General features: G+C 42.1%; 2 protein-coding genes across 4 annotated transcripts; both read left to right on the forward strand.

The window, feature by feature from the left end:
* Positions 1 to 5,444: 5,444 nt before the first annotated feature.
* LOC125381992 (putative mediator of RNA polymerase II transcription subunit 12) lies at positions 5,445 to 9,003 on the forward strand. Its single transcript, XM_048399402.1, has 3 exons — positions 5,445 to 5,564; positions 7,320 to 8,186; positions 8,419 to 9,003. The coding sequence occupies exons 1-3, from the start codon at positions 5,445 to 5,447 to the stop codon at positions 9,001 to 9,003; spliced, it is 1,572 nt and encodes a 523-aa protein (XP_048255359.1).
* A 1,234-nt stretch (positions 9,004 to 10,237) lies between these two features.
* Positions 10,238 to 24,825, forward strand: LOC124134577 (very low-density lipoprotein receptor-like). 3 transcript variants are annotated; one of them, XM_048400432.1, is made up of 8 exons: positions 10,238 to 10,395; positions 14,620 to 14,754; positions 17,110 to 17,232; positions 18,712 to 18,846; positions 19,194 to 19,316; positions 21,118 to 21,234; positions 23,047 to 23,172; positions 24,494 to 24,825. In XM_048400432.1, exons 1-8 carry the CDS (start codon positions 10,323 to 10,325, stop codon positions 24,529 to 24,531), a joined length of 870 nt encoding a protein of 289 aa, XP_048256389.1. In that variant the 5' UTR covers positions 10,238 to 10,322; the 3' UTR covers positions 24,532 to 24,825. The 3 variants fall into 3 exon arrangements, with proteins under 3 accessions (XP_048256389.1, XP_046355438.2, XP_046355439.2); XM_046499482.2 differs by having other exon boundaries at positions 18,721 to 18,846; XM_046499483.2 differs by lacking the exon at positions 18,712 to 18,846.
* The last annotated feature ends 1,172 nt before the right edge of the window (positions 24,826 to 25,997 follow it).

A 25,997-nucleotide genomic window follows, 5' to 3' on the forward strand; every position in this document is an offset into this window, starting at 1 on the left:
AGCTCATCGACGTTCTCGATAAGTGACTTTTTGCAGTATGGACCGCACGTTAGTTACTCTAGTGCCTTGACCAGATGTGGTGAAACTTCCCAGTTTATGCCTAAGCATGGCAGTGTGTTCCTGTGAATGTCCTCTTCCAGTGAAGAAGCTGGCGGTTTCACAGGCTGTAAACGCATGTCATCCTAGGAGCGCTGTGCATTTGTCGAGGAAAAAGTGTCCGCAACTTTTTGGAGATCACCATTTTCATCGCGTCTCTTGGTGCCTTCCTTCATGTAAATTAAGCGTGGTATCAGTGATGAGAGTATGGGTATCCTCGGACACTATCACAACTGCAGTAAAGCCTGAATCAGCACAGTGCTTCGCATGTAGGGGGGTATGGTGTCCGCTTCTTCTTCACTACATCTGAGGGCTTCAACGTTGTTGACTAACTCAACCGTTTGTCTCATTCAAACATCTCCCATGACAACAAAGAATTGTTTCTCAGCCAGTCTGCTTCTCAGGTCATTTTCACTCCAGTCCGTAACAAGACTTCAATCAGCTGATTCTTGTTCTCTGGGCTCAGGGTCCAACGGTGGAAAACTTTCCACCTATGTCCAGATGCAGGGGTCCTGAATAGTATCCCACGCTTGGATCCTCTATTGGTTTAATCTGCAGTCGTGATTGATTCATCTCGATAAACATCAAACACCATGGCAATGCGCCTACAGGATGTTCCATCTGGCAAGGCTGATGAAAGAATGGCATTGGGAACTTCTACAAACGATATACAATTTGAATCCCCCAGTATATTGTGTTTACACAAGCTGAGTTTTCTGGTATAGATTCTACTCATGACAACTCTTTCACGAGTCTTATCCGTGCTGCCTTACTTATGGTTTCCTAGTGGTTGCTTCTGGATTACACAAAACCCATGAGTGAGTGAGTGAGTGAGTGAGTTGGGTTAAACGCCGCTTTAAACAGTATTCCAGTTATATCGCGGCGTGTCAGCTTAATGTGGGAGGAAAGCCCGAAGTGATGAAGGTATTAGACGTTTACCACTTCGGTGAAACCCACGAGCACGGGTATGGTGCTGACAAACCTAGGAACATAATCGGGGCGAACCGGGATTCCAACCCACAATCATAGGTTTCTGGCGTGCCCAAGGGACGCAACTCTGCACAGGGAATCGCGGCGCCTTAGACGACTGGGCCCCTCCCCCCATAGTTTCTGTTTACGTGTTTTTATTAGATCTAAGTAAACATGTAATCTGTTGTTAAGTAACCATTTCTAAATCCAACTCGTGTTTCACACTTTCAGTGCTATCTAAGAATAAAGTCAATCTGATGTTAAGTATAGATGTGAAGAGTTTACTTAGACAACAGAGCGGTAGGTATGTTGTATGCATATATATAATGTTTGATGATTCCTTTGACCATTGTTCGTGGATGTATCCAGTATGCAATAGTTTGTTAAATAAAGTAACTGTTCTATAGCCAGTCAACCACCATTTATTGCACCCGGTGTTTCACAATTATTGTCCATTAAAAACACTAACAAGCGACGGAAGTTGGTTACTATTGAATAATAATCAGTGACCGAACTAAAAATGGAATATTTCACCTGTGTTCTTCATTCGTATCATGTTATTTTTGTGACCCTTGACATGGCCTTGTAATGAGAACCTCCTCCGTGGTCTTGTGGTAGAGCGTCAGCCAGGAGAGCGGAAGCTCAATCCCCGGCCTTCATACCAATGCAACAGGACCCGTGAAGATCCGGGGTAGAATAGATCTTCAGCAACCCATGCTTGCCGCAAGAGGCGACTATGCTTGTCGTAAAAGGCGACTAACGGGTTCGGGTGGTCAGGCTCGCTGACTTGGTTGATGCATGTCATTGATCCCAATTGTGTGGATTGATGCTCATGATATCAATCACTGGATTGACTGGTCCAGACTCAATTATTAACAGACGGCCGTCATATAGCTGGAATATTGCTGAGTGCGGCGTTAAACAACAAACAACAACAACAATCATTCCAACAGACGTTAAAAGATGGTACTTGTTGTTCCTAGTCTGGCGCCGCTCGGATTTAAGGGGATAAAAAAGGATCTGGTCGGCTCAGTATACTGTGTCATGGGGTATTCATGTTAAACTGCGGCATGGTTTCTTAGTGAACACACACACGCACGCACGCACGCACGCACGCACGCACGCACGCACGCACGCACGTCGCTATATAAGTGCAATAATCTTGGACGCGACGTTAAACCCCATTTCACGGCACCTCACCCTGAAGTGGGTGTAAGAACAGATGATTTCACATCTCACAACAATGACAGTATCTCACAGCATGACCCTAGGTCACCCTACACCGACAGTATCGGTACAGGCGGCAAGTCTTCTGTGCAGAGATGTTGTCAAAGGATGCCCGTGTCATTTTTCGTGACGTCTCATGCTTTTTTATACGTGAATCAAATAATGAAACACCTTTGATATCCCTTCGTTGTTTCACCAAGTGAACATTGCATGCAACTGCCATGCCTCAAAAGACTTTATTCCGAATTACGCCCCCCTAACCTTTAGATGACGGACCAAAGGTGGTCATCCAAAACCTTGAGATGACCTTCAAGCGAGACAGTTTTGACAAGTGGGTACTGAGAGATATCTCTACACATTTCGTTATTGATTTAAACACAACGATGTCGCATACATCAAACATTCCGACAACTGTACATCTTGTGTATTAAATGTCCAGACTTTCAGCTACTGGGAAGGTGTTTAATCAATAATTCTTTGAGACATTCCCTCATCATCTGCCATGTGTTAAATCGTCAGTGTTCTTACCCCACAACCGGATCATGTCAGCGGTCGCGAAATGACATGAAAACAACGAAGAACATAGTTTTAGTCGGACATGAAATTGTACAAAACTGGTATTTTTAGTCAGGTCACTGATTATATTTCAATAATGACCAATCGCTGCGTGATTGTGTGTTTAATGGACTAGAGCAGTTTGTCAACAGTATGTTTGATGTATACATATACAATCAGTGCCAAGCCTTGTTGTTTTTAAGCTGCTGGACAGCTTGTAATATTTTAGGAGAGGATATTCCAGCATTTAATATAGTATCACTGTTTTCAATGTCAACACTAAAATCAAATCTGTGATAGTATTTGAGTTATGAAACTTATGATCCTCATCATTGTTAATCTTCTAGAAGTGGTCGTATAAATCCCCAAAGGGAGGTAACTTGCTGGTACTTTGAGCTCCCTAAAGTATTTTCCAGAAAGGAAAAAGGTCTGTCGCACATTGTCTGCATACTAGTTCTATGTTTATTGTTTAATATCTTAACACAGCTTTTCTCTATACTTTACTTACATTGAGGAGACTATTATTAGATTACTATCATCCTTGCATGTATGTTAATAATATGCTGCCCTGGCCGTCGATACTTACCTCTCGCGATTTTACACTCTTTTTCAAACCAGATTTTGAGTAGGTTATTTAGATTAAATAATACCCTTACGGGTTCAAAAAAAATAACGGCTTTTATTAAAAACGACACTGCTTGACACATTGACAACCTCGTTTTCTACATTTACGTCATGTGCGATATTTCTTATATTGATTTTCTGACATAATATTTCAATGTGTGAAATATCTGTGTGATCTGCTTAGTTCTTGGCAAAAGGTCTGGCCCATTTTCTATGATAACCTCTCTGTCATCCTGACAATCATTAGTTCTTATTATGACTATTAAAAGGTGTACCAAGCTTCTACCACCATGTAGGATTCTACCACCAGGTACATATATGAAAACAAAGGCTCATTCATTTATCTTATTAAATATAAGTTTGTTTGTTTGTTTGTTGTTTAACGTCACACTCAGCAATATTCCAGCTATATGACTGCTGTCTGTAAAAAAATCGAGTCTGGGCCTGACAATCCAGTGATTGACACCATGAGCATCGATCCACGCAATTGGGATACGATGACATGCATCACACCAAGTCAGTGAGTCTGACCACAAGATCCCGTTAGTCGCCTCTTACAACAAGCATAGTCGCCTTTTACACAGGCATGGGTTGCTGAAGACCTATTCTACCCCGGATCTTCACGGGTCTATTAAATAGAAGTTACATTTAAATACATTTATAGAAGCAAGCACTCTGTAAAACTGGTGTCCTATACTGCCGTTTGCATTGTACATGCTGTAATCTTGCACGATGCTATAAGTTTGTTTCCATTGCTGTTCACTTTACCCGTATCCAGGGAGTATCTCGTAATAGGTATTCCTAGATTAGCTAACAGAAAATGTTCACCATGTTCGCAGAATAAATCATCAGGTATAACATAGTAATCAAAATAACCATAGCCCTTCAAGAAAATGTGGTCTGTTTTATGCTTTCTGGTTCTAGCGTTAAGGTCTCCAATCGATATGGCACTGTTGGCATTTCATTTCCAATAATAACAAAAGTATCAGTGGAATAGTGGGTTATCCCTCGGGAAGGGGTGAGGTGGTGGGGGGTGGGGGTGGGGGGGGGGGGGGGGGGGAGGAGGGGGGGCTGTCTTTAGTCCTTATAGTCAGAGTCTTAGCACATGTGTCACTTTCACACTTTTACAATTCAAAGGAGTTCAATAACAGTAAGTTCCGATGAATACTATTTAATGGCTAGTGAGATGCCCTGATCATTTAAATGATTTTTCGGCTCTTGGATGTTCACAAAAGCAAAATCGAGTTCTGTTTCAGCCAAAGGGAGAATTGTGTCTAAATAAGTGAGGAATTCGGGACATATAAGTTTCGATCTCATTCGACACACATTGAGGGAAAACACCTTCAGGTGCATTAAAGTCTCACCACTTGGGTAATTCTCTGTGGAAAGGACATTGTCATTATGTTGCTCGGTCACTGTCAGCACTGAGGAGCGCTATGTGGTGCGCTTGTGTATTTGTGGTTTTTATCACTTTCACCGAAACGACTCAGAAACGCCATCGCCTCTATCAAATCAATACGCTGTGCGATGTACTATAAAGTAAGGGTAAGCTTAGATAGAACGTGTTATTTGAGCACGGTCTAGAACCTGTGATAAGATAAGTCTCACATTTCACTGGTTCAAATTTCCAACTTGGGAGGTCCATGATGAAATATGAACAAACAACATGCTGCTATCAGCAACAGATTACATGGAATGGGTGAATAAGGTTCTACGCCGCTTTTAGCAATATGTCAGCAATATCACGGCTGGGGACACCAGAAATGGGTCTCAAACATTGTACCCATGTCGGGAATCGAACCCGGGTCTTCGGCGTGACGAGCGAACGCTTTAACCACCACGCTACCCCACTGCCACCATTCGCTGTGATGCAGCACAGTGGTAGGCTCGATTGGGCGCATAAAGATGCTCTGGAGCACTCTCCGCACCACACCACAGAATCCCACTGGGTTCGTATTTCCAAATACCTCAGCATGGCGGTGTCGGTGAGGCAATGCACACTCATGACACAACTCAGCGAACAACGGCAAACACGACCAAGCAATGTCAATGTCAATGTCAAGGTCGTCTATGGAGAACGGAGCTCGACAAAGGTGAGGTGAGGTGGAAAGGGGTTTAACGTGGCGTTCAATATTATTGCACTTAAAAAGCGACGTTCATGCACGTGTGTGTCTGTGTGTGTGTTGCTGCTTGTACTAGCCCGGACTGATGCCGATTCATAGTGCTAGCACACTTAGATACCATGCAGCAGTTTAACATGAATACCCCTCTCGGACATAGTATACTTACTCCGAGCCGAGCAGTCCTTGTTTTAGCCCCTTAATGCCGAGCACCAGACAGGGTAACAAGAAGTACCACCTTTATCGTCTTTTGGTGTGACGGGGCCGGGCCCCGAACCTTCCGCTCTCCGGACGGACGCTCTACCACTAGACCACGGAGGCGGTCAGCTCGACAAAGGACCAATTGAGATGCGTAAATGTAGGTCATAGCATCATGCCCTAGGGTGTATTTGTCGCGGAAAGAACGACGTGGCGGGGCTGATGCGGGCCTTCCATTTAGGCTGTTTTGACGCACGATGCTTGTGTACACGATCCAATAAACAAGAAATTCGGATATTTATACTCGGAATTGAAGCTTGACGGTGTGTAGAGCTTCCGAAGACGCTGGCTCCAAAAGTACGGCTTCGATGTATTTTTTTCGTCTTTGTCTCATTACGTTCATGTAACGAACTGTGTTGGATTGAGATGAACGTATATTGTTGTAGGACTATTTAAGAATCGTTGAGTTCGTCCTTGAACAAATCTTTTAATGTTGACGGGGCTCCCTCATATGATATTGGTAGTGACCATAATCCTTCCAGCTTCTGTTTCTGGCATTATGCGTGGTTCCCGTGTAGATTACGGGTTGGAATTGGTCTTTAGCAACCCATGCTGGAGGTAAAAGGCGACTATGCTTGTCGTAAGAGGCGAATAACGGGATCGGTAGGTCAGGCTCACTGACTTGATTGATGCATGTCATCGTATCCCAATTGCCTAGATCGATGCTCATTATGTCAATCACTGGATCGTCTGGTCAGGCTCGATTTTTTTAAGGACCGGCATCATATAGCTGGAATATTGCTGAGTGCAGTGTTAAAGAACAAAGTAAACAAACAAACATTACACTTGGTTGGACAGTTAAAATCAGCTTGTGAGATAGATGTATTGGGAGTGCTTTTGTCCGCGAGACAACCGGTCAATTTGTAAATTGGTGTAATTAGAGAAGACTATGACCGCTACTTGTATACGTACGTGCTCTCACAAAGCATGTCACACATCTTCCCAACTTTAAATATTCCATGAACCGTCATGTGATGCGTACGTAAAATATCAGTTTTGACCAGTCTTCCCGTTTCAACGCAAACACGAAACCATACTCGGTGATTGTGCAGTATTGCTTATTTGAATTGTACATAATTAATTGTCATGTTTGTTCGTCAAATATATACAACGAACGTCAGGTTACATATATAAAATACAAAACAGCATTTACTAAAAACTACTACATAATTATTCTTAGATTTTTCACTTTTGTGTGAGGACTTTACTTCTGAGCATGATTCAAAACAATATGTGACAGAATTTTTTTTGTCCGTAATAACTGTTTAATGAGGCTAAAATAACTGTCTACTAATTGGCTTTCAACCATTGGCTATCACAAGGAACTCGTGGGGATTTGCGATAAGAATATCGCTATCTACCACCACCACGGCAACAGTAAGTAACCAACCGCTATCTACCACCACCACGGCAACAGTAAGTAACCAACCGTTAACTATCATAACCACGGCAACAGTAAGTAACCAACAGCTATCTACCATCATCACAGCAGCAGCAGCAGCAAGTAGCCAACCGCTATGTACCACCACCACAGCAGCAGCAAGTAACCAACCGCTATCTAACACCACCACAGCAGCAGCAAGTACCCAACCGCTATCCACCACCACCATGGCAACAGCAAGTACCCAACCGTCATCTACCACCACCACGGCAACAGTAAGTACCAAACCGTCATCTACCACCATTACAGCAGCAGCAAATACCCAACCGTCATCTACCACCATCGCAGCAGCAGCAAGTAATCATAAGCTAACTACCACAACCACAGCAGCAGCAGCAGCAGCAAGTAACCAACAGCTATCTACCACCATAACCGCAGCAGCAGTAGCAAGTAACCAACAGCTATCTACCACCACCACAGCAGCAGCAGCAGCAAGTAAACAACAGCTATCTACCACCACCATAGCTGCAGCAAGTAACCAACCGCTATCTACCATCACCGCAGCCGCAGCAGCAAGTAACCAACCGCTATCTACCACCACCACGGCAACAGCAAGTAACCAACAGCTATCTACCACCACCACAGCAGCAGCAGCAGCAAGTAACCAACAGCTATCTACCATCACCGCAGCAGCAGCAGCAAGTAACCAACAGCTATCTACCACCACCACAGCAGCAGCAGCAGCAAGTAACCAACAGCTATCTACCACCACCGCAGCAGCAGTAGCAAGTAACCAACAGCTATCTTCCACTACCGCAGCAGCAGCAGCAAGTAACCAACAGCTATCTACCACCACCAGAGCAGCAGCAGCAGCAGCAAGTAACCAATACCTATATACCACCACCACGGCAGCAGCAGCAAGTAACCAACCGCTATCTACCACCACCACGGCAACAGTAAGTAACCAACCGCTATCTACCACCACCACCACGGCAACAGTAAGTAACCAACCGCTATCTACCACCACCACGGCAACAGTAAGTAACCAACCGCTATCTACCACCACCACGGCAACAGTAAGTCACCAACCGCTATCTACCACCACCACGGCAACAGTAAGTAACCAACAGCTATCTACCACCACCACGGCAACAGTAAGTAACAAATCGCTATCTACCACCACCACAGCAGCGTCAGCAAGTTGCTAACAGTTATCTACCACCATGGAGGAAGCAGCAAGAACCAAACCGTTATCTACCATCCTCGCAGCAGCAGCAAGTAACCAACCGCTATCTACCACCACAGCAGTATCAGCAAGTAACCAACAGCTTCATACCACAGCAGCAACAATTAACCAACAGCTATCTGCCACCACCACAGCAGCAGCAAGTACCAAACAGCTATCTGCCACCACCACAGCAGCAGCAAGTACCAAACAGCTATCTGCCACCACCACAGCAGCAGCAAGTACCAAACAGCTATCTATCACCACCACAGCAGCAGCAAGTAACCAACCGCTATCTACCACCACAGCAGCATCAGCAAGTAACCAACAGCTTCATACCACAGCAGCAACAATTAAACAACAGCTATCTACCACCACCACAGCAGCAGCAAGTACCAAACAGCTATCTGCCACCACCACAGCAGCAGCAAGTACCAAACAGCTATTTGCCACCACCACAGCAGCAGCAAGTACCAAACAGCTATCTATCACCACCACAGCAGCAGCAAGTAACCAACAGCTTTCTGCCACCACCACAGCAGCAGTAAGTAACCAACAGCTATCTACCACCACCACCACAGCAGCAGCAAGTAACCAACAGCTATCTACCACCACCACCACAGCAGCAGCAAGTAACCAACAGCTATCTACCACCACCAGAGCAGCAGTAAGTACCCAACAGTTATCAAAGGTTCCAGCGTGACCTGAGTGAATAAAAAGTGTGACGTAGAGATTTAGTATCTCACCATCTGCGTCTTCAGCCCCGAAGGTTAAATTATACATATTACATATTTTACTAGATTTGAAGAAATAATTTTGTAACAGGACGTCCTCTTTTCTATAATTACTAACCATTGACTCATTCATCATTAAAAAAACATTAGTTACCGGTAGCTAATTTGTCATCATTTAATACGTAGACAGTTATAGCAATTGTCAGAGAATAGTTAACTTCAATCGCAAGGCTATTACGAGATGACATTTAAAGTAAACGATAATAAATAAATAAATGTAATTTCGCCTTCGTTTGTCCTGTCACTAAAGGCACAGGCTAGGCATACTTTGAATGGCGTGTGCCTCTCAGATAGAAACTCTGTACACCACCTATTACCACATGTGTGTGTCACGACTTAATAATAATAACTCGAACTTGCTAATTCGAATATGTTTGTGACCTTGACCTTGAAAGGCATCAACCGCTAGCTCGAATTCACAGACTTATGAAATACTTATAAAATACCTATTTTGGTTTCCAGGAATTGATTTTGTCACAACCTTATACTTACCCCTTGTTTAAACAGACCCTGAAGGAAACAACAATACATAGGTACTCTGGGCATTCACATAGCATACCAGTTTATCCGTGTCACATTTCCAGGAACGAACAATTAAGGAAACGACAATTATCTAGAAAATTTCTCTCACAAATGGTTGAAAGTTTAACTTATTGTTACGAGACCAAAAAGGGACATCGTGTCGGATGTCATCCTCCATTAAACAACGTATGATGAACCGACCAGGGCTTCCATCGAAATCAATAAATTATCCCAGAAAATGTTTGAAAAATTATTTTTGCTTTAACGTGTTGAAAATAGAAATCTTCTGTCACAAAAATACATAGCTGTACAATTGCTAAGGACGCTGTCAACCAGTACTGCATATGAACATATTATAATGAATTAACTTCTCATTTGACTGTGATTGACGGGTCTACTTTCGCAACATTGACTTGTGACATATACGCTGGGCATGATGCGCCCCGCTTTATAGTCATACATTGAGTCAACACGATCACATTACCGCCCTTTAATACAATTACACGAAAGTGTTATACCACAAGGATCCTCGTCCCGTACTGTTGATCACAATGGTTGTAAGCAGGGCCGCACTGTTAAAACTTTGTCTTTTTTCAGTTGTCCTGGGTAACACAGCTCATGCACGTGAGTACTTGCTGGCACAACTAGAGGTAGTGAGTGAGTTGGCTTTAGGCTAGGGAAGCTTTTTCAGTTTTTCAGTTATATCTCATGTCAGCTTATCGTGGGAGGAATATTTGAAGTCATGCATGTCTAAAACGCTTTCCACGTTGGTGAACGAGCAGCCTGGCATGCTGCTGGCAACCCAAGGACCGAGAGGTTGTGAAGTGCAGCGTCAAACAGGAGTTGGCCATACGGTCCCTCTGATACAATAAGATGCATACGGGGCTTATTAGTACATTGTTCTTTGGTAATACTGGCCCACGAAAAGCGAGGGTTACATTGTAAACAACTACTTACATTTTAAGCTATGAAGATTCATTTGCAAATAATTGAATTTGAAATGTTGATTTTCAGAACACTTGATTTAGCAAGTGTATAGGTATTTGAGAGAATGGGAAACCTGGATTTTAGGTGTATGTGTATAGGCTAATGTTTGACAACTAAATTGCAACTGTTAAAACGGTGCGTAGGCACATGTTTAATTTTTACAACTGATGTTTCGGATGGCTGATTCACGTGGTGTATATATATTGATATTTGCATTAGTATATACATATAATGAAATATAGAACATGTACATATAGAGAATCTCACCCGAGTATCTTTTGATATCAAATATATCAACTCGAGTTGATAAAAGTGGAAAAATTCCGAGGCTTGCCGAGGATTTTTGCCACTTTTATCAACGAGTGTTGATATATTTGATATCAAAAGACACGAGGGTGAGATTTTATTTATCATCCAACATCATTCTTCCAACTTTTTCAATTTGTAACAGTAATTAGCAATGACTTCAGTGTAAAAAGTACTGCTAACAGCTTCAGTAGCAGAGCCATTAGTGATGTCATTTGATTGTGACGTCATGGTAACCAGTGACGTCACAATGGTCTGCAAAGCATTGTGATGTAATTTCATTGCAGCGATATCTATAGTGCAGATATCGCTTGATCTAATCCAAGCGATATCTCCTGTGGGAGCCAGTTTTGGATGATAAAATATGATAATATGTACGTAATATTAGCAGAACCTTGCAAAATACCCTAACCAGATCAGTTCGCATGCGCAAACGGAAGTGTGTGTATCCCAGTCAGATTTATGTGTTATTGGAGATAAAGACTGGTGATGGAAGTGACGAATTACATTGCAGTTAGTTGAGGGTACACTGGAGAATGAGTGGATACCATATTTGGGTTAAGCCGAAATAACTTGTAGCCATGTTACAGCAACAGATATACTGGTAGTGTACAGGAAAATGAAACCAAGGGTACGATACAACACAGACTAGCCATTATGTTAGCTGCTAGTTAGATTCTCGAGCTGTTCCTATGGTAATTATCAGCCATTTTGACCACCTGATCCCCATTCGAGTCGCCTCTGTACATGTCATGGTGTATCGCCCACCTATTTTACATCGCATTTCCAACGACGCTATTTTCGACAGACAGTCAGTTGATAGACACAGCACATTTAACAAGTAATTCTGTTTTCAAATGTCGAAAATGTCAAATGTGAGATTTGACATAATGTCTAAATGTGGTGCTCTAATAAGGCACGCTGATGAAACAAAACGACAGTGTGTAATTGTCATAACGTGACAGTTTGCCAAATGTCGCACTTTCGTATATTAATATTTCATATGTTGTTTACTTTCTACAAAAGGTCAAATTTGTGAAAAAAGACAGTCGTAACTGATTCCAAACTGAACCTGGAACTGGATATACTAATACGCACACGGCCAATAATACTTATATTGATGATATGAATCATTATGTCTCCTTCCAATATTTCCGTGAAGATCCGGAGTAGAATAGGTCTTCTGCAACCCATGCTTGCCGTAAAAGGCGACTAACGGGATCGGGTGGTCAGGCTCGCTGACTTGGATGATGCTTGTCCTCGATCCCAAGTGTGTGGATCGATGCTCATGATATTAGTCACTGGATTGTCTTGTCCAGACTCGATTATTTACAGACCGCCTTCATTTAGCTGGAATATTGCTGAGTGCGGCGGTAAACAACCAACCAACCAACCAACCTTCCAATACCTGAAAAAAAGGGATTTGCTATGACCACATGAAGTCACGATTCATTGTAAACCATTCTATCAGGCTTTCTGGCGATCACTTTTCAAGGAAGAATCAGACGTCATCTATCATTTGGTGTCGCCATGTCATTCACGAGCGACCTCATATACATTTCACAGCTGTATAACGAAATGTACAGGGTGGCGCAGGAAATCGATGTGTAGAGTTGTGTCTTTAAGGACTTCGGAGACCTACATGTATGATCGGGGATTCGAATTCCTGATTATTTTTCTAGGTATTGCAGCAGCATATATGTGTCTATAAGTTTCACCAAAATAACACACGTGTAATAGTGTCATTACTTCGGGCTCTCCCCCTAAAACTATATATGAAGCATCGTTAAACCAGATTCTCTCACTAATAACATAATTAAACAGATGAGTGAGTGAGTGGTTTTACGCCAATTTTAGCAATATTCCAGCAATATCACGGCGGGGGACACCAGAATGGGCTTCACACATTGTACCCATGTCGGGAATCCAAGCCGGGTCTTCGGCGTGACGAGCGAACGCTTTAATCACTAGGCTACCCGACCGCCCCTGAAACAGAATGAATGCCTAAATACCGTAACTTCTGACATCCAATATCGTTACAAATTATGTCTTCTGAGTTGAAGTTATTTATAAATATTTGGATGAGAGGAAATATTAACTGTTTAGGCCTCCACATAAACTCGTCAATTTCTAGTACATTTTCCGTGCATGAATACCCATTAAAAACCTACTGACACTTGTGTATTGTAGGTATCTTCCTATCACGTAATAACCTCTTGGTTTAACTTTTTCCTAGTAAGATCTGGTATGAGGTTTTACTATATCCTAGTAAGACCTGGTATGAGGTTTTACTTTTTCCAAGTAAGACCGGGTATGAGGTTTTACTTTTTCCTAGTAAGATCTGGTATGAGGTTTAACTTTTTCCTAGTAAGACCGGGTATGGGTTTTACTTTTTCCTAGTAAGATCTGGTATGAGGTTTTACTTTTTCCTAGTAAGACCTGGTATGAGGTTTTACTTTTTCCTAGTAAGATCTGGTATGAGGTTTTACTTTTTCCTAGTAAGACCTGGTATGAGGTTTTACTTTTTCCTAGTAAGACCTGGTATGAGATTTTACTTTTCCCTAGTAAGATCTGGTATGACGTTTTACTTTTTCCTAGTAAGACCTGGTATGAGGTTTTACTTTTTCCTAGTAAGACCTGGTATGAGATTTTACTTTTTCCTAGTAAGATCTGGTATGACGTTTTTACTTTTTCCTAGTAAGACCTGGTATGAGGTTTTACTTTTTCTTAGTAAGGCCTGGTATGATGTTTTACTTTTTCCTAGTAAGGCCTGGTATGAGGTTTTACTTTTTCCTAGTAAGACCTGATTAGTTGAGTAGTAGATGATAATTTGTACTTGGTGTTTCAAACGTCCAATGTTCTAAAATCGAAGACAAGAAATGAAAGTTTTCATTATGGATGACGGGAATGGAACCTGCAACCTTACATATCGTGTTTAATCTTGTAACCTACTGTTTAGTCTCCCACTGAACCAGCGGGCAGGGTGATGTTTAATCTTACATGTCATCAATCCAGTTGATCCATGCTGCACGTGGTTTTTCTCTCGCACTCTTTGATCGAATTCCTTTTATACCGCGACACACTGTTGCACTATACGGTTTCTCGACGTTTTCTTATTTTCCTGGTATTTCCTGCATTTCGACGGTGTATGAGTGAGATAAAGCACTCCTCCTTAGTCATGGTCAAGGAAATAAAGGGGCGGTCGGGTAGCCTAGTGGTTAAAGCGTTCGCTCGTCACGCCGAAGACCCGGGTTCGATTCCCGACATGGGTACAATATGTGAAGGCCATGTATGGTGTCCCCCACCGTCATATTGCTGAAATATTGCTATAATCGGCGTAAAACCATACTCACTCACTCACTCAAGGAAATAAGACCTCGACAATCGGGTATCGGCAATGAAAGCTTTGCTCCTTGGTCTTACATTGCCGATACCCTCTTGCCTCTGTCTTACTTCCTCGACCTTAACGACGGAGTCGTGCTTTAACCTTCACATAAAACCTTAAAACCGGACACACATATGATTATCTCTAAAAAGCTGCACATGTACTTCCAGATGCTACAACTACAGATGTTACATGTGTCCAGGGTTCCGGGCACTGTGAATCAGGTGACCAGTGTATTGTAAGTGAATGGTGGTGCGATGGCGAAGCTGACTGCACAGATGGCAGCGATGAAAGAGACTGCAAAGGTTGGTTTTCTGTATGGTCTCTCAGACTTCGAATAATTTAAAAAATGTCGAAGACTGACATTGTGAAAATGGGATGGGACACGTTAAATAATTACACCAATTTCGGACGGTTGTTTTACATGCTAAATAGATACGTGTTTGATAATTAGACCTTTTATCTAGGATGGTTGTTTTAAATGGTGTTATGGGACATGTTTGATAATTACAGCTGTTATTTAGGATGTTTGTTTCAGCTGGTGTATAGGAACATGTTTGATAATTGCAACTGTTATTTGGAACGTTTGGCAATTCAACAAGCACACTTTTACTTTGTTTTGGAAATTGTGTGGTTGGCGGGTACCACCGGGAGAACAGGATGTGCTTACCCTTGCGAAAAACTGGTGCCATTACTTATTATCGGTGATCTATGAATATATTTTTCTAAATCATAACGTGTTTGCCTTCTACGCCTATTGGAATCAATTTCGGCAGAAACTCGAGACTGATTACTATCTGGTGTTGACGTTATGTATATATTCGCATGGCGTATGGGACATGTGTGATAATTACGACGCCTTGTTTAATAATTGCTGGTGTGTTATTGCATGTCTGATAATTACCACTGGTATACTCTACCGCAAAAGAAACGTCACCATAGATAGATATATGAGAAACCTATTTGTCCAAACACTGTAAACATACTTTGAGACATATTAAAAAGATGAAACTTGGCAAAACTGATCATCAAGGTTGAAATTAAAGTGTCAAATGTTCTTAGAGTGAAACACAACACCAGTCTCTGAGAAAATGGCATCAAAGTCAGTATCTCGTGTGTCCGCCATGTGCATTGATGGCTGCCGTGCAACGTCGATACATGGAATGGATGAGGCGGTTGATGAAGGCCATAGGCAGTTGAGCCCACACTCTGAGGAACGCCTGATGCAGTTCAGCAGCAGTTGTCGGCTTTGGTCGGACGTCATTCAGCCGTTTTTGAATCTCGTCCCACAGGTGCTCAATGGGATTTAAATCGGAACTGAGGGCAGGCCACTGTATGGTTCTGATGCCACTCTGCTGGAGGAAGTCTCTTGTTGCTCTCGCAGGATGGGCACGGGCATTATCATGCTGAAACTCGTGGTTGCGGCGACGTGCCAAATGAGGTATGACGTGTCGTCTCAAGACTTGATCAATGTACCGAGCTGCTGTGCCACCATTGCCTCTCCCTGGACCTATGTTCTGGAAGACCACAGGGCCGACCCTCTGTGCAAGACCAATTCCACCCCACACAATGATGCTCGGACCACCCCACGAGTCTCTCTCAACAACACAAACATCCGAATAACGTTCCCCACGGCGTTGCCAGACTCTCTCTTTGCCATCTGCTGTTGAGATACAGTGACGGCACTCGTCTGAGAAGAGGAATCTTCTCCACTGCTGGTGGCGCCAATGCTGATGCTGTGCGGCGATGACGTGGTGTCAGAATGGGTGTTCGGTGTGGCCTGTGACAGTGGAGGTGTCTGCTCGTCAATCGTCGACGCACGGTGTCCGCACGTATGGGTCGCTGGTGTGTCCCCATGGTCTGTCGAGCGGCTTCCGCAGCAGTAACAAAGCGATCTTGAAGATGCTGTCGCACAATCTGACGATCCTGACGTCGGGTGGTGACCCTTGGTCTTCCACTACGTGGTCGGTCATCTGTAGTGTTGGTGGTCTGGTACCGTTGTTGGAGCCTGTATATGGTCCTTACGTGGACTTGAAATGCATTGGCTACATGCCGGGCGGTTCGTCCAGCTTGCAATCGTCTAAGGGCTTGGTGTCGCTGATGTCTTGTCAATCTTGGCATGTGATAGCAATTCAATAACGAATGAATGTTATCCGATCTGGGAGGATTTTTATAGGGCAAGAAATGGGGGAACGCATGTGCATTTCAATTTGCACGGGTTACCATGGCCGTTGCCGTGATGCGTTTGGGCGATCGGTTTTATTGTCATCTGCTTTGGGTTTTTTAACATCAAATTTCATTTTGTCCAGACAAGGTAATATTAAATTTTAGAAACTTTGACAAAAATTACCCAGATATTTAAATGACAACTTTTCATGCAATGTTAATTGGGGTGACGTTTCTTTTGAGGTTCAGTATATTTGGCAAGATTGGTTGAGATAATGTACACGTGATGCAGGGGGGTAATTAGCATATAAGTGATGTACTTAAGCATATGGTAGATGATTCACCTTATTTTTTCATACAATCAGCTTAAATTCAGTCTAGGTTCATATGTGGAGGGACATGATGCCACTTTGCACAAACATAAAACTTGCTCCCCAGCTTTTCTCCGAGTTGTTCATATGTGTAACGTTCACTGTTGTTTATTTTGTACACAGAACTGTCGCCATGTCGCCCCTCAGACTTTCATTGTGGCGATGGCCTCTGTGTCCACTCAACTTGGCGCTGTGACGGGGAGAACGACTGTCGAAACGGCCTAGATGAGGCTAATTGTCCAATCAGTATGTGTCATTATGTTATTAAACCTTTCATTGTGCCTTTCGGAATCACTGTAGCTAAAACTACGCTGTGAAACTACCATATAATTACACAACACAGATGTGTCGTGTTTCAGATTTATCTTCAGGGAAAATATTGAAAGATATTAATATTTATCATATAATGGGTAGGTTTCTCGGCAGGATAAAGCCAACGGATAAAAACGATATCCGTTGGGGTCATATGCGGATAGAGATGCAAATATCAAAGGTCAAGTAGGGACTACTTTCAGTGTTTACAAACAAACATGGCGTCGCCCTTGACATTCGGCGATCGAGTCAGAATTAACCATCGGGAATCTGGAAAAACTAATGGGATAATTGCTATCATTATTAAAAAAAGAGTCTAATATACTGAAAATCAGTGTCTAACTGTGATGTAGCTAAGGCATTTTATAACTTTTGGCAACTTTGGAGATATAAATTTCGAAACAATTTTGCGAGGGCGCTAGGCCCAGCCAAGGCTCGATAAATGGTGATAACCTCTATATATATTAAAATATTTTAAAGAAGATATTAGGGAAGATAATAAAAGATAGATAAAGCCGAAACATGTAGAACAATCCTTGTTGTGTAATTATTGTTTGAATTTCTTTACGTATATATATATTTATATATGTGTGTGCGTGTGTGTGTGTGTGTGCGTGTGCTTGTGTGAAATGTAGAATGTTTACATCACTTAATATTAACTAACATATTTACAGATCCGATCAGAACTTGCCAACCAGATCAGCTCGCTTGCGCTAGCGGGAGTGCGTGTAGAGTCTTATTCAAGTGTGATGTAAAATATATATAGACTGTTATTCTCACACTGCAGAATGAGTGACTCGCATATTTTGGTTGAGCCGAAATAAGAAGTAGCAACGTAACAGCAACAAATATACCGACGGCTTGTACAGGACAGTGAAACCAGCAGATACTATACAACATAGACCCACCATCATGATCATTAGGACCCGTGAAGATCCGGGGTAGACTAGGTCTTCAGCAACCCATGCTTGCCATAAAAGTCGACTATGCTTGTCGTAAAAGGCGGCTAACGGGATAGGGTGGTCAGGCTCGCTGACTTGGTTGATGCATGTCATCGATCCCAATTCGTGGATCGATGCTCATGATGTCAATCACTGGATTGCCTGGTCCAGACTCGATTATTTACAGACCGCCGCCATATAGCTGGAATATTGCTGAGTGCGGCGTTAAACAACAAACAAACAATAATTATCATTAGCTTGTCTGGTTATCACCCTTGGTAATTATCAGCCATTTGACCATCTGATCCCCATTCTAGTCGCTTCTGTACATGTCATGGTGCTAGTTTTGACAAACTATCAATTGATAGAAACTGTACAGTAAACAAGTATACTGTTTTCAAGTTTCGGAAATGTGAATTGTGAGATTTGAACACATATATATATTTCCTAACTCTCGCACATGTACTTCCAGATGATTCAGCTCCGGTTGCTACATGTCTCCAGGGTTCTAGGCCATGTGCAACAGGTGACGAGTGTATTCTAAATGAATTTTTGTGTGATGGCGAAGATGACTGCACAGATGGAAGCGATGAAATAAACTGCAAAAGTATGTTTTCCTTATAACACGATGGTTTACCCGACGTCTCTCAGTGAGTATGGTTTTACGCCGCTTTTAGCAATATTCCAGCAATATCATGGCGGGGACACCAGGAATGGGCTTCACACATTGTACCCATGTCGGGAATCGAACCTGGGTTTCGACGTGACGAGCGAATGCTTTACCCACTAAGCTACCCCACAGCCCCTTCTCCGAAAGGGGAATCTATTTGTAAATCCCTTGTACCCAAGCCCTCTCATTATTCATGATATCAATGTTTTCACGCTCTCGCACTGGTGAAAATCAAATTATTATATATTTTCAAATAAAAATCGTACAAAAAAATGTGTTTTCAGAGTCAATGGACTGTGGTTCATCTGAGATACCTTGTGCTGACGGAAACGGATGTTTTGCGGAACGTTGGCGCTGTGACGGCGACTACGACTGCAGCGATGGCAGCGACGAAGGTCTGGGATGCAGTGAGTACAATTGCTTCTTAGGGAGATTTCATGTTCCCTGTGGTTCCACCAGGGGCGGTCGGTTAGCCTAGTGGTTAAAGCGTTCATTCGTCACGTCGAAGATCCGTGTTCGATTCCCCACATGGGTACTATTTGTGAAGCCCATTTCTGGTGTCCCGAGCCGTGATAGTGCCAGAATATTGCTAAAAGGCGACGTAAAACCAACTCACTCACTACAGGAGAGGAGATGCTGACCTTTTTCACGAACCCCAGGTGTCATCACTGATTTTAGGGATCCATTTTCACCGCTATTTTATCTTTTACGCCCATTGGAGTCTGTTCCGGCGAATAATCGAGGCTGGTTATTCTCTGGCTTATATTTATATTTACGAGAATATGTCGTTTATAATACTTTTTAACTCAATATTAAAAGAATGTGACGGTTGTGTAAATAGGTCCGTTAATAAAATGTACATTTTAATCTAAAAGCGGCCGTTGGGATAGACTGTGATTGAAATTTACCTTTTTACCCCCAAGAACCGGTGGGATTCCCTGCATCGGACCAATGTGTGAATCCTATTTCTAATGCCATCCAGCCCGTCCGTCTGCAGTGGAATATTGCTGAAAGTGGCGTCTAACCCTTCTCATGATCACCCTCTCACTCTATAAGCTCAATGACTTAACACGACAGCTACCGAAAGAAATAGACACACTGCATTACAGTCATCACAAATATAATTCCTCAGGACTATACAATCGTGCACGTTGGTGTCACCTGAGGGAAAAACGACAAAAAATAGGCCGACGAGCATATTGTGACTTCCATACAGTTCGCTGCCTTGCTATACAACTCAACAAAAGGACCCCTCGATTCTTTTATACAACTATAGTTTAGCACTCATGCCATAACGTCATCGGGTTGTCCCTAACTATTTGTGAGGAACTGGAGCATATCAGAAGCAGCAAAGAAGCTGTTAATTTTGAGGATGTGTATCCTTATACATGTAAACCTTCCTGTTTCCAATGGCCAACGAAAATACGGCGCCTGAGTGAAAAGGTTCACAGGTTGGTAAATGTTTGTTCTTAGATACAGACAGATGAGCTAAAAACCTGATTCGTATAAATTGGTGACCTGGTGGCAATACGGAGATTGTCTAAACTGTTTCAATTTTGGTCATAGAATGAACTTAGCTGAAACAGAAATGGTGCAGTCAGTAAACGGATATCCCAAGGTGTAAATGTATTTGCTTTAAACAATATAAGATGCCCATACTTGCTTGGTGCGTTCGTACAAAAGTGAGTGAGTGAGTATGGTTTAACGCCACTTTTAGCAATATTCCAACAATATCACGCCGGGGGACACAAGAAATAGGCTTCCCACATTGTACCCTTTGTCGGAAATCGAACCCGGGTCTTCGGCGTGACGAGCGAACGCTTTAACCACTAGGCTACCCGACCGCCCCCGTACAAAAGGTAAAAAACCAGAGTAACTCTTATGTCAAAAAAGAAGATATCATTTTATTTTTTATTTATTATATAGTAATATATAACCCATCGTACCTACCAAGTCCCCAAATGGACACTGAAAATCACCGTTAGAAACAAATTGCTACACCTACACTGCACCATCACCAAAAGCTATTCCCCTGTCTTCATGTTTCTTTCAGTACAGTGTTCGTTCCTCTCTGTCATCAGTGATTTTCAGTGATTAATTGATATAATCTTCACCTTTATTTAGCCTTTTATGTCCAATTGAATCTGTTTCGGTGGATAATCGTGACTGGATATTCTCATGTGTTTACGTTTTATATATATATTATAGGACAGACATGCGGCCCCAACGAGACCAGGTGTCCTGACATGGATCAGTGCATGCCGAACAGCTGGCGCTGTGACGGTGAGAGAGACTGCAGCGATGGCCGAGATGAGGCAGAGTGCGGTATGTACTGTATACATACTGTTCATTTTTATGAGTTTGATATATTTCTTCCGGTTCGTTACAGTCTGACTGTTGCAGTTCTTCTCGCCTCTTGCCTTAATTGACAGGTCCAATAAACATTGTTTTGTTCCTACTCTCCGTTGATTGGCTTCTGACTGTGTAGGCGTGTCAAGTTATGTGCATAAATTAAACGATCACCTGATTCATGTCACGCCACAGTATGTATTCATACACCTGGAATGTTTATCAATCTCGTAATTTTTGTCTGTTTTGATATATTTAACTGTTTTTGGTTAAACTATTGTAGATAAAACATGATTTACGTTGTCGAATTTAATTATAAGCATTGACTGTGTATTATTTCGGTTCATTGAGCTATGAGTCGAAAAACCGATGTGCAAACTTTTGTAAGAATCCGCTATGCGGATTCATACAGTTTGCACATCGGTTTTTCGATTCATACCTCCCTGTTTTCTGACGAAGAAAATACCGTGTCAGTATATCGTTTTCCATGGCGTTTTTCCCACTCTCTGCCATCGTGTCAATTCGTGTTTTAGTTGAATATATTATTATAATAACAATAATAATACTGATAATAATAATGCCCATATCAAGAAAGACTTCGGGAAGAGTACAAATGTAGACTTAAGAAAATCTGGAGATCAGAGCTGAACGCTCGCAATACAGTAAAAGCCACAAATACTTATGCTGTACCCGTCCTTTCATATTCTTTTGGTGTTGTTGATTGGACGAAACAAGAAATTCAGGGGACTGACACCCTCACACGAAGAATCATGTCAGAGAATAGATCCCACCACCCCCGCTCTTCCCTCAATCGCTCATATTAACCAATCATTATGGGAGGACGTGGTTTGATTAACGTTGGGGCTGTTCATGATAAAATTGTTTTGTGCACTTTTCCACACATTTATTTGTCTGATGATCCTCTTGTGAAGCATGTCAAGACTCATGATGAAAACAAGGCATTCCACAGTTTTCTAAAACGGATGTGGGACATAATCTCAATGTCGGTGTTGATTTTGTTGATGGTTCTGTACTGCTGGACGGTACAGAAATCAGTGTCAACCAAGCGATGTGCAATATCAAGTCAGCCCACACTCAGTTTTTAAAGGAGAGGCTATCTGAACGACCACTGCATCGAGTTTATGTGCAGTGTGTTGAGAAGGTCAGCAATCCTGCAGAGTCCTTTACTTGGATGAAGTCGTCTGGCCTGAAAAGTGAAACAGAAGGCTTTCTGTTTGCTGCTCAGGACCAGTCACTTCCCACTCGAAACCGTCAATGTGTGATTTTGCATCAAAATGTAAATATGATATGTAGATTACACAATGAATTTAATGAGACTGTCCAACACATTGTCAGTGGATGCCCAGCTCTGGCACAAACACAGTATCTTAAACGACATGATGGTGGAACTCGATCATTTTATTAGCGTCTTCGCCATGCTTGTGGTTTTGACACAGAGGTCCACCCATGGTGCGACCCGGAATATGTAGAGGGCGCCATGGAAAATGATAAATACAAAATTCTTGGGAATAGGCCCATTTACAGCCTCAGACGTATCCAGGCCAACAAACCTGATCTTGTCCTTTTGGATAAATCCAATGAAATTATTTATATCATTGAATTTTATGTCCCCTTTTGACACTATTGTGATTGACAAGATTCAGGAAAAACATGGCAAATATGCAGACCTCGCTTCCGAAATGTCACTCTTGCATCCCAAGTTCCCAAGTGGCTCCCTAAGCCCTGCATGATTGTGATTACTTTATGAAAACATATATTTCTTTTAAGGACCTGAGACGTGCTCGCCCAATACGTTCCAGTGCCAGACAGAGGGAGCCAACCGTTGTATATCCTTAACTTGGGTCTGTGACAACGAGAGCGACTGCCCCGGTTGGGAAGATGAAGCAAACTGCTGTAAGTGTTGGAATGTGTACAGGGTTTACCTAGTCTCAGCACTGCAACGTACGGACACTAGGTTTTCAGGGGGCTGTGTGCTGGCCTTATGAGTAAAGCTTTGGGTCGTCTTGCTGAACATCAATGATGTTTCCATGTATTCAGACACTGACGTATTTAACATTGTCCGATCTTTCGTCGAATTCGTCATATCATTCATTCACTTGTCATACGAAAATGTATTTATAGATTACCATACACAAAACGAAGTTGGTCGATCGCGAACGGGAGATTTCGTGCTCAGGTCTGTTTTGAGCAATAGTGTATTGTATCAAACTGCGTTACACGCTGTCCGCAAAAGATATTATCCTGAACTTTTTTCCATTTTTTGGAATTGCATGTTGGGACATGACATGTGACATTTTTGTTCCGACGAAGTATGTAATCATTTGCATAATATACTTCATTGTCAAGTGTATCGTTTTTTCGCGTAAAGCATGATATTCCTAGGATATGTAAAGATGGTTTTAAATCAAATGGTCACTTACCGCTAAGCCAATGGTCACTTTGTCCTTCAAATGTTGGGAACAAGCTAACAAAGCAGCCAGAGATGCGTATCTGTTTCTGTATCTCGAATAGTAACGAATGTAATAAAGACAGAACTATTCTACATATATTTCCTTCGTTTAGATCAAAAATTTCCGAATCGACATGGTTAAGAAATTGAGCCGAATCGCTTCAATAAAAAGCCACGGCACTGGTTCACGAACACACTGATACTTCAGTTAGATTCGGCAGTTAAGACGTGATCAGGGTTCGCCTGACGAGTTTTCCGATATCATATCATATAGGTGTGAAATATTTAACGAGATTTAACACTGAACCTGAGTTAGGATTGGGCATCCCCCTCCCGCAACGTCCACGCGATGAATACCCCTAGGTTGAAGTTGGATTGAATGCTGAATAAGTGTTTGATAAGAATGCAGAAAAAGGGTTAGATTAAGATTAGTGAGATTTCGCATGTCGTACATTACATTCGTACATTTAAGCCGCACGTTTAAGCTTTGGTGTGTGATTGGATTAATGTATGGTTGGATTAAGGTGAGGATTCTAAACCTGACTGAGGACAGCTTTAGATAGAAATCCCCTGATGCTTGAGAGGAGGGGGTGTCGCATTCATATTGAGTCGCATTTTTGGCTAGGGTCCAGTGGTCGCATTCTTTTGGAGACGCATTAATTTCACGATTTACAGTATTCGTCTTTAAAGTAAGATGTGTAGCAATTGAAAATTGTATATCTGTCAACCATAAATGAAATGAGACGTGATTCTGTTAATTTTCAGCTTCTGATTCCACTTTGAAGAGGCTTCTTCGAGGCTGAGTAATCGCTTCAAAAACAAAATGCTCCCTTATTGGTGATCTGTCCCGAAGGACTACGTAAGCTATTGGCATGGCTGTTTTCAACACCAGTCATATTTCAACGACGCTTCCGAAACCACTGCAAGTGCAAATGTTCTACTTCCATTTATGATTGGGTAGTCCGCCCCTGATCCAATAGTCCCTGCCATGAATTTATTCAACTGAAGTTCTCTAAAAACACAAGACGCAATGGCGCCATCACAGTTTGCATGTATGTGGTACATGTATGTGAGAAAATAAATATTTTCCAACGTTTTGCTTGTTTTCCTCGATTAGACAGTTCAGGTTACATCCAGAAGAGCTACAAAGTACATGCCTCATTCGTTATAATAGTTTACAAAAGAGTTTTTATTTTACATTTTCAAAACAATATTTGTCTAAATGTTTCAAATAGGACTTAATATATACTCATATTATATAGGATGCATGGACGTCAATGTTTTTTTAATGATACTCACAAATATATATACCAGAAAATGGTTATGCGCAGAATCAAAATGTAGTCGCAAACCGCAAGTAGGCATCAGTACAATTATGTAAAAAAATGTGACGAGCCAACGCTTTAACCACTATGCTACCCCACCGCCCCATTTTGAAGCTTGAGAAAATTGGCTTGCGCATATGCACAAACAGAACTCTTCACTCCAATGATCACATAGACACTTTGCCATTAAGAAGCTTTGCATTGACTAACTTGTCTTGCGTAACTGGAGAAACATGCACTGAAATAGTGAAACATACATGAGGTAAGCACTTCATGACACCAGTCACATATATCACAGGCTAACAGTATCTCTTCGACACCTTGATCATTTAATAAAAGGGAATATGTCAGATATCGTCGAATTAGATGTTTGTTTGCATATTTACCCAACGTTGGGACGGTCAAATCAACATATCATTGGAATAAATACTCATATATTACGGAAGAAGGAAATATTCTTACAAACAAAGAATGAAGGTTCACAACGCATCGGTATAGAATTTCATTGTAATTATTTACCAATGATTTATCAGTTGGACTAGGCAAATCGATGTTTTAACAACAAAAATGTGAATATACATAACATTCTTAAGTAAAGGGGGCACGGGTACAGAGTTGCGTCTCTTGGGCACGCCAGAAACCTATGATTGTGGGTTCGAATCCCGGTTCGCCCCTATTATGTTTCTAGGTTTGTTAACACCATACCCGTGTTTACAGAGAAAGGGCGTATCAGTATCGCTTTATAATGGTATAGTAGGCTATTTAAATTGCGCATATTTCCACACCACTCAGGGGCATGCTTAAATCCCTATTATTACCCCGGTCACTGGATCAATGTGCACTCAAGAGTCATTCTCAGCTCCCTTGGGAGTATACAACCAAAGATGCAAGTTAAGAACCATATTGCTATCTTATACGACCGGGTACCCATTCACTGCTGGGTG

Source organism: Haliotis rufescens, unplaced genomic scaffold (assembly GCF_023055435.1).
Source record: "Haliotis rufescens isolate VD_foot unplaced genomic scaffold, xgHalRufe1.0.p SCAF_2, whole genome shotgun sequence".
Classification (NCBI taxonomy): Eukaryota; Metazoa; Mollusca; class Gastropoda; order Lepetellida; family Haliotidae; genus Haliotis; species Haliotis rufescens.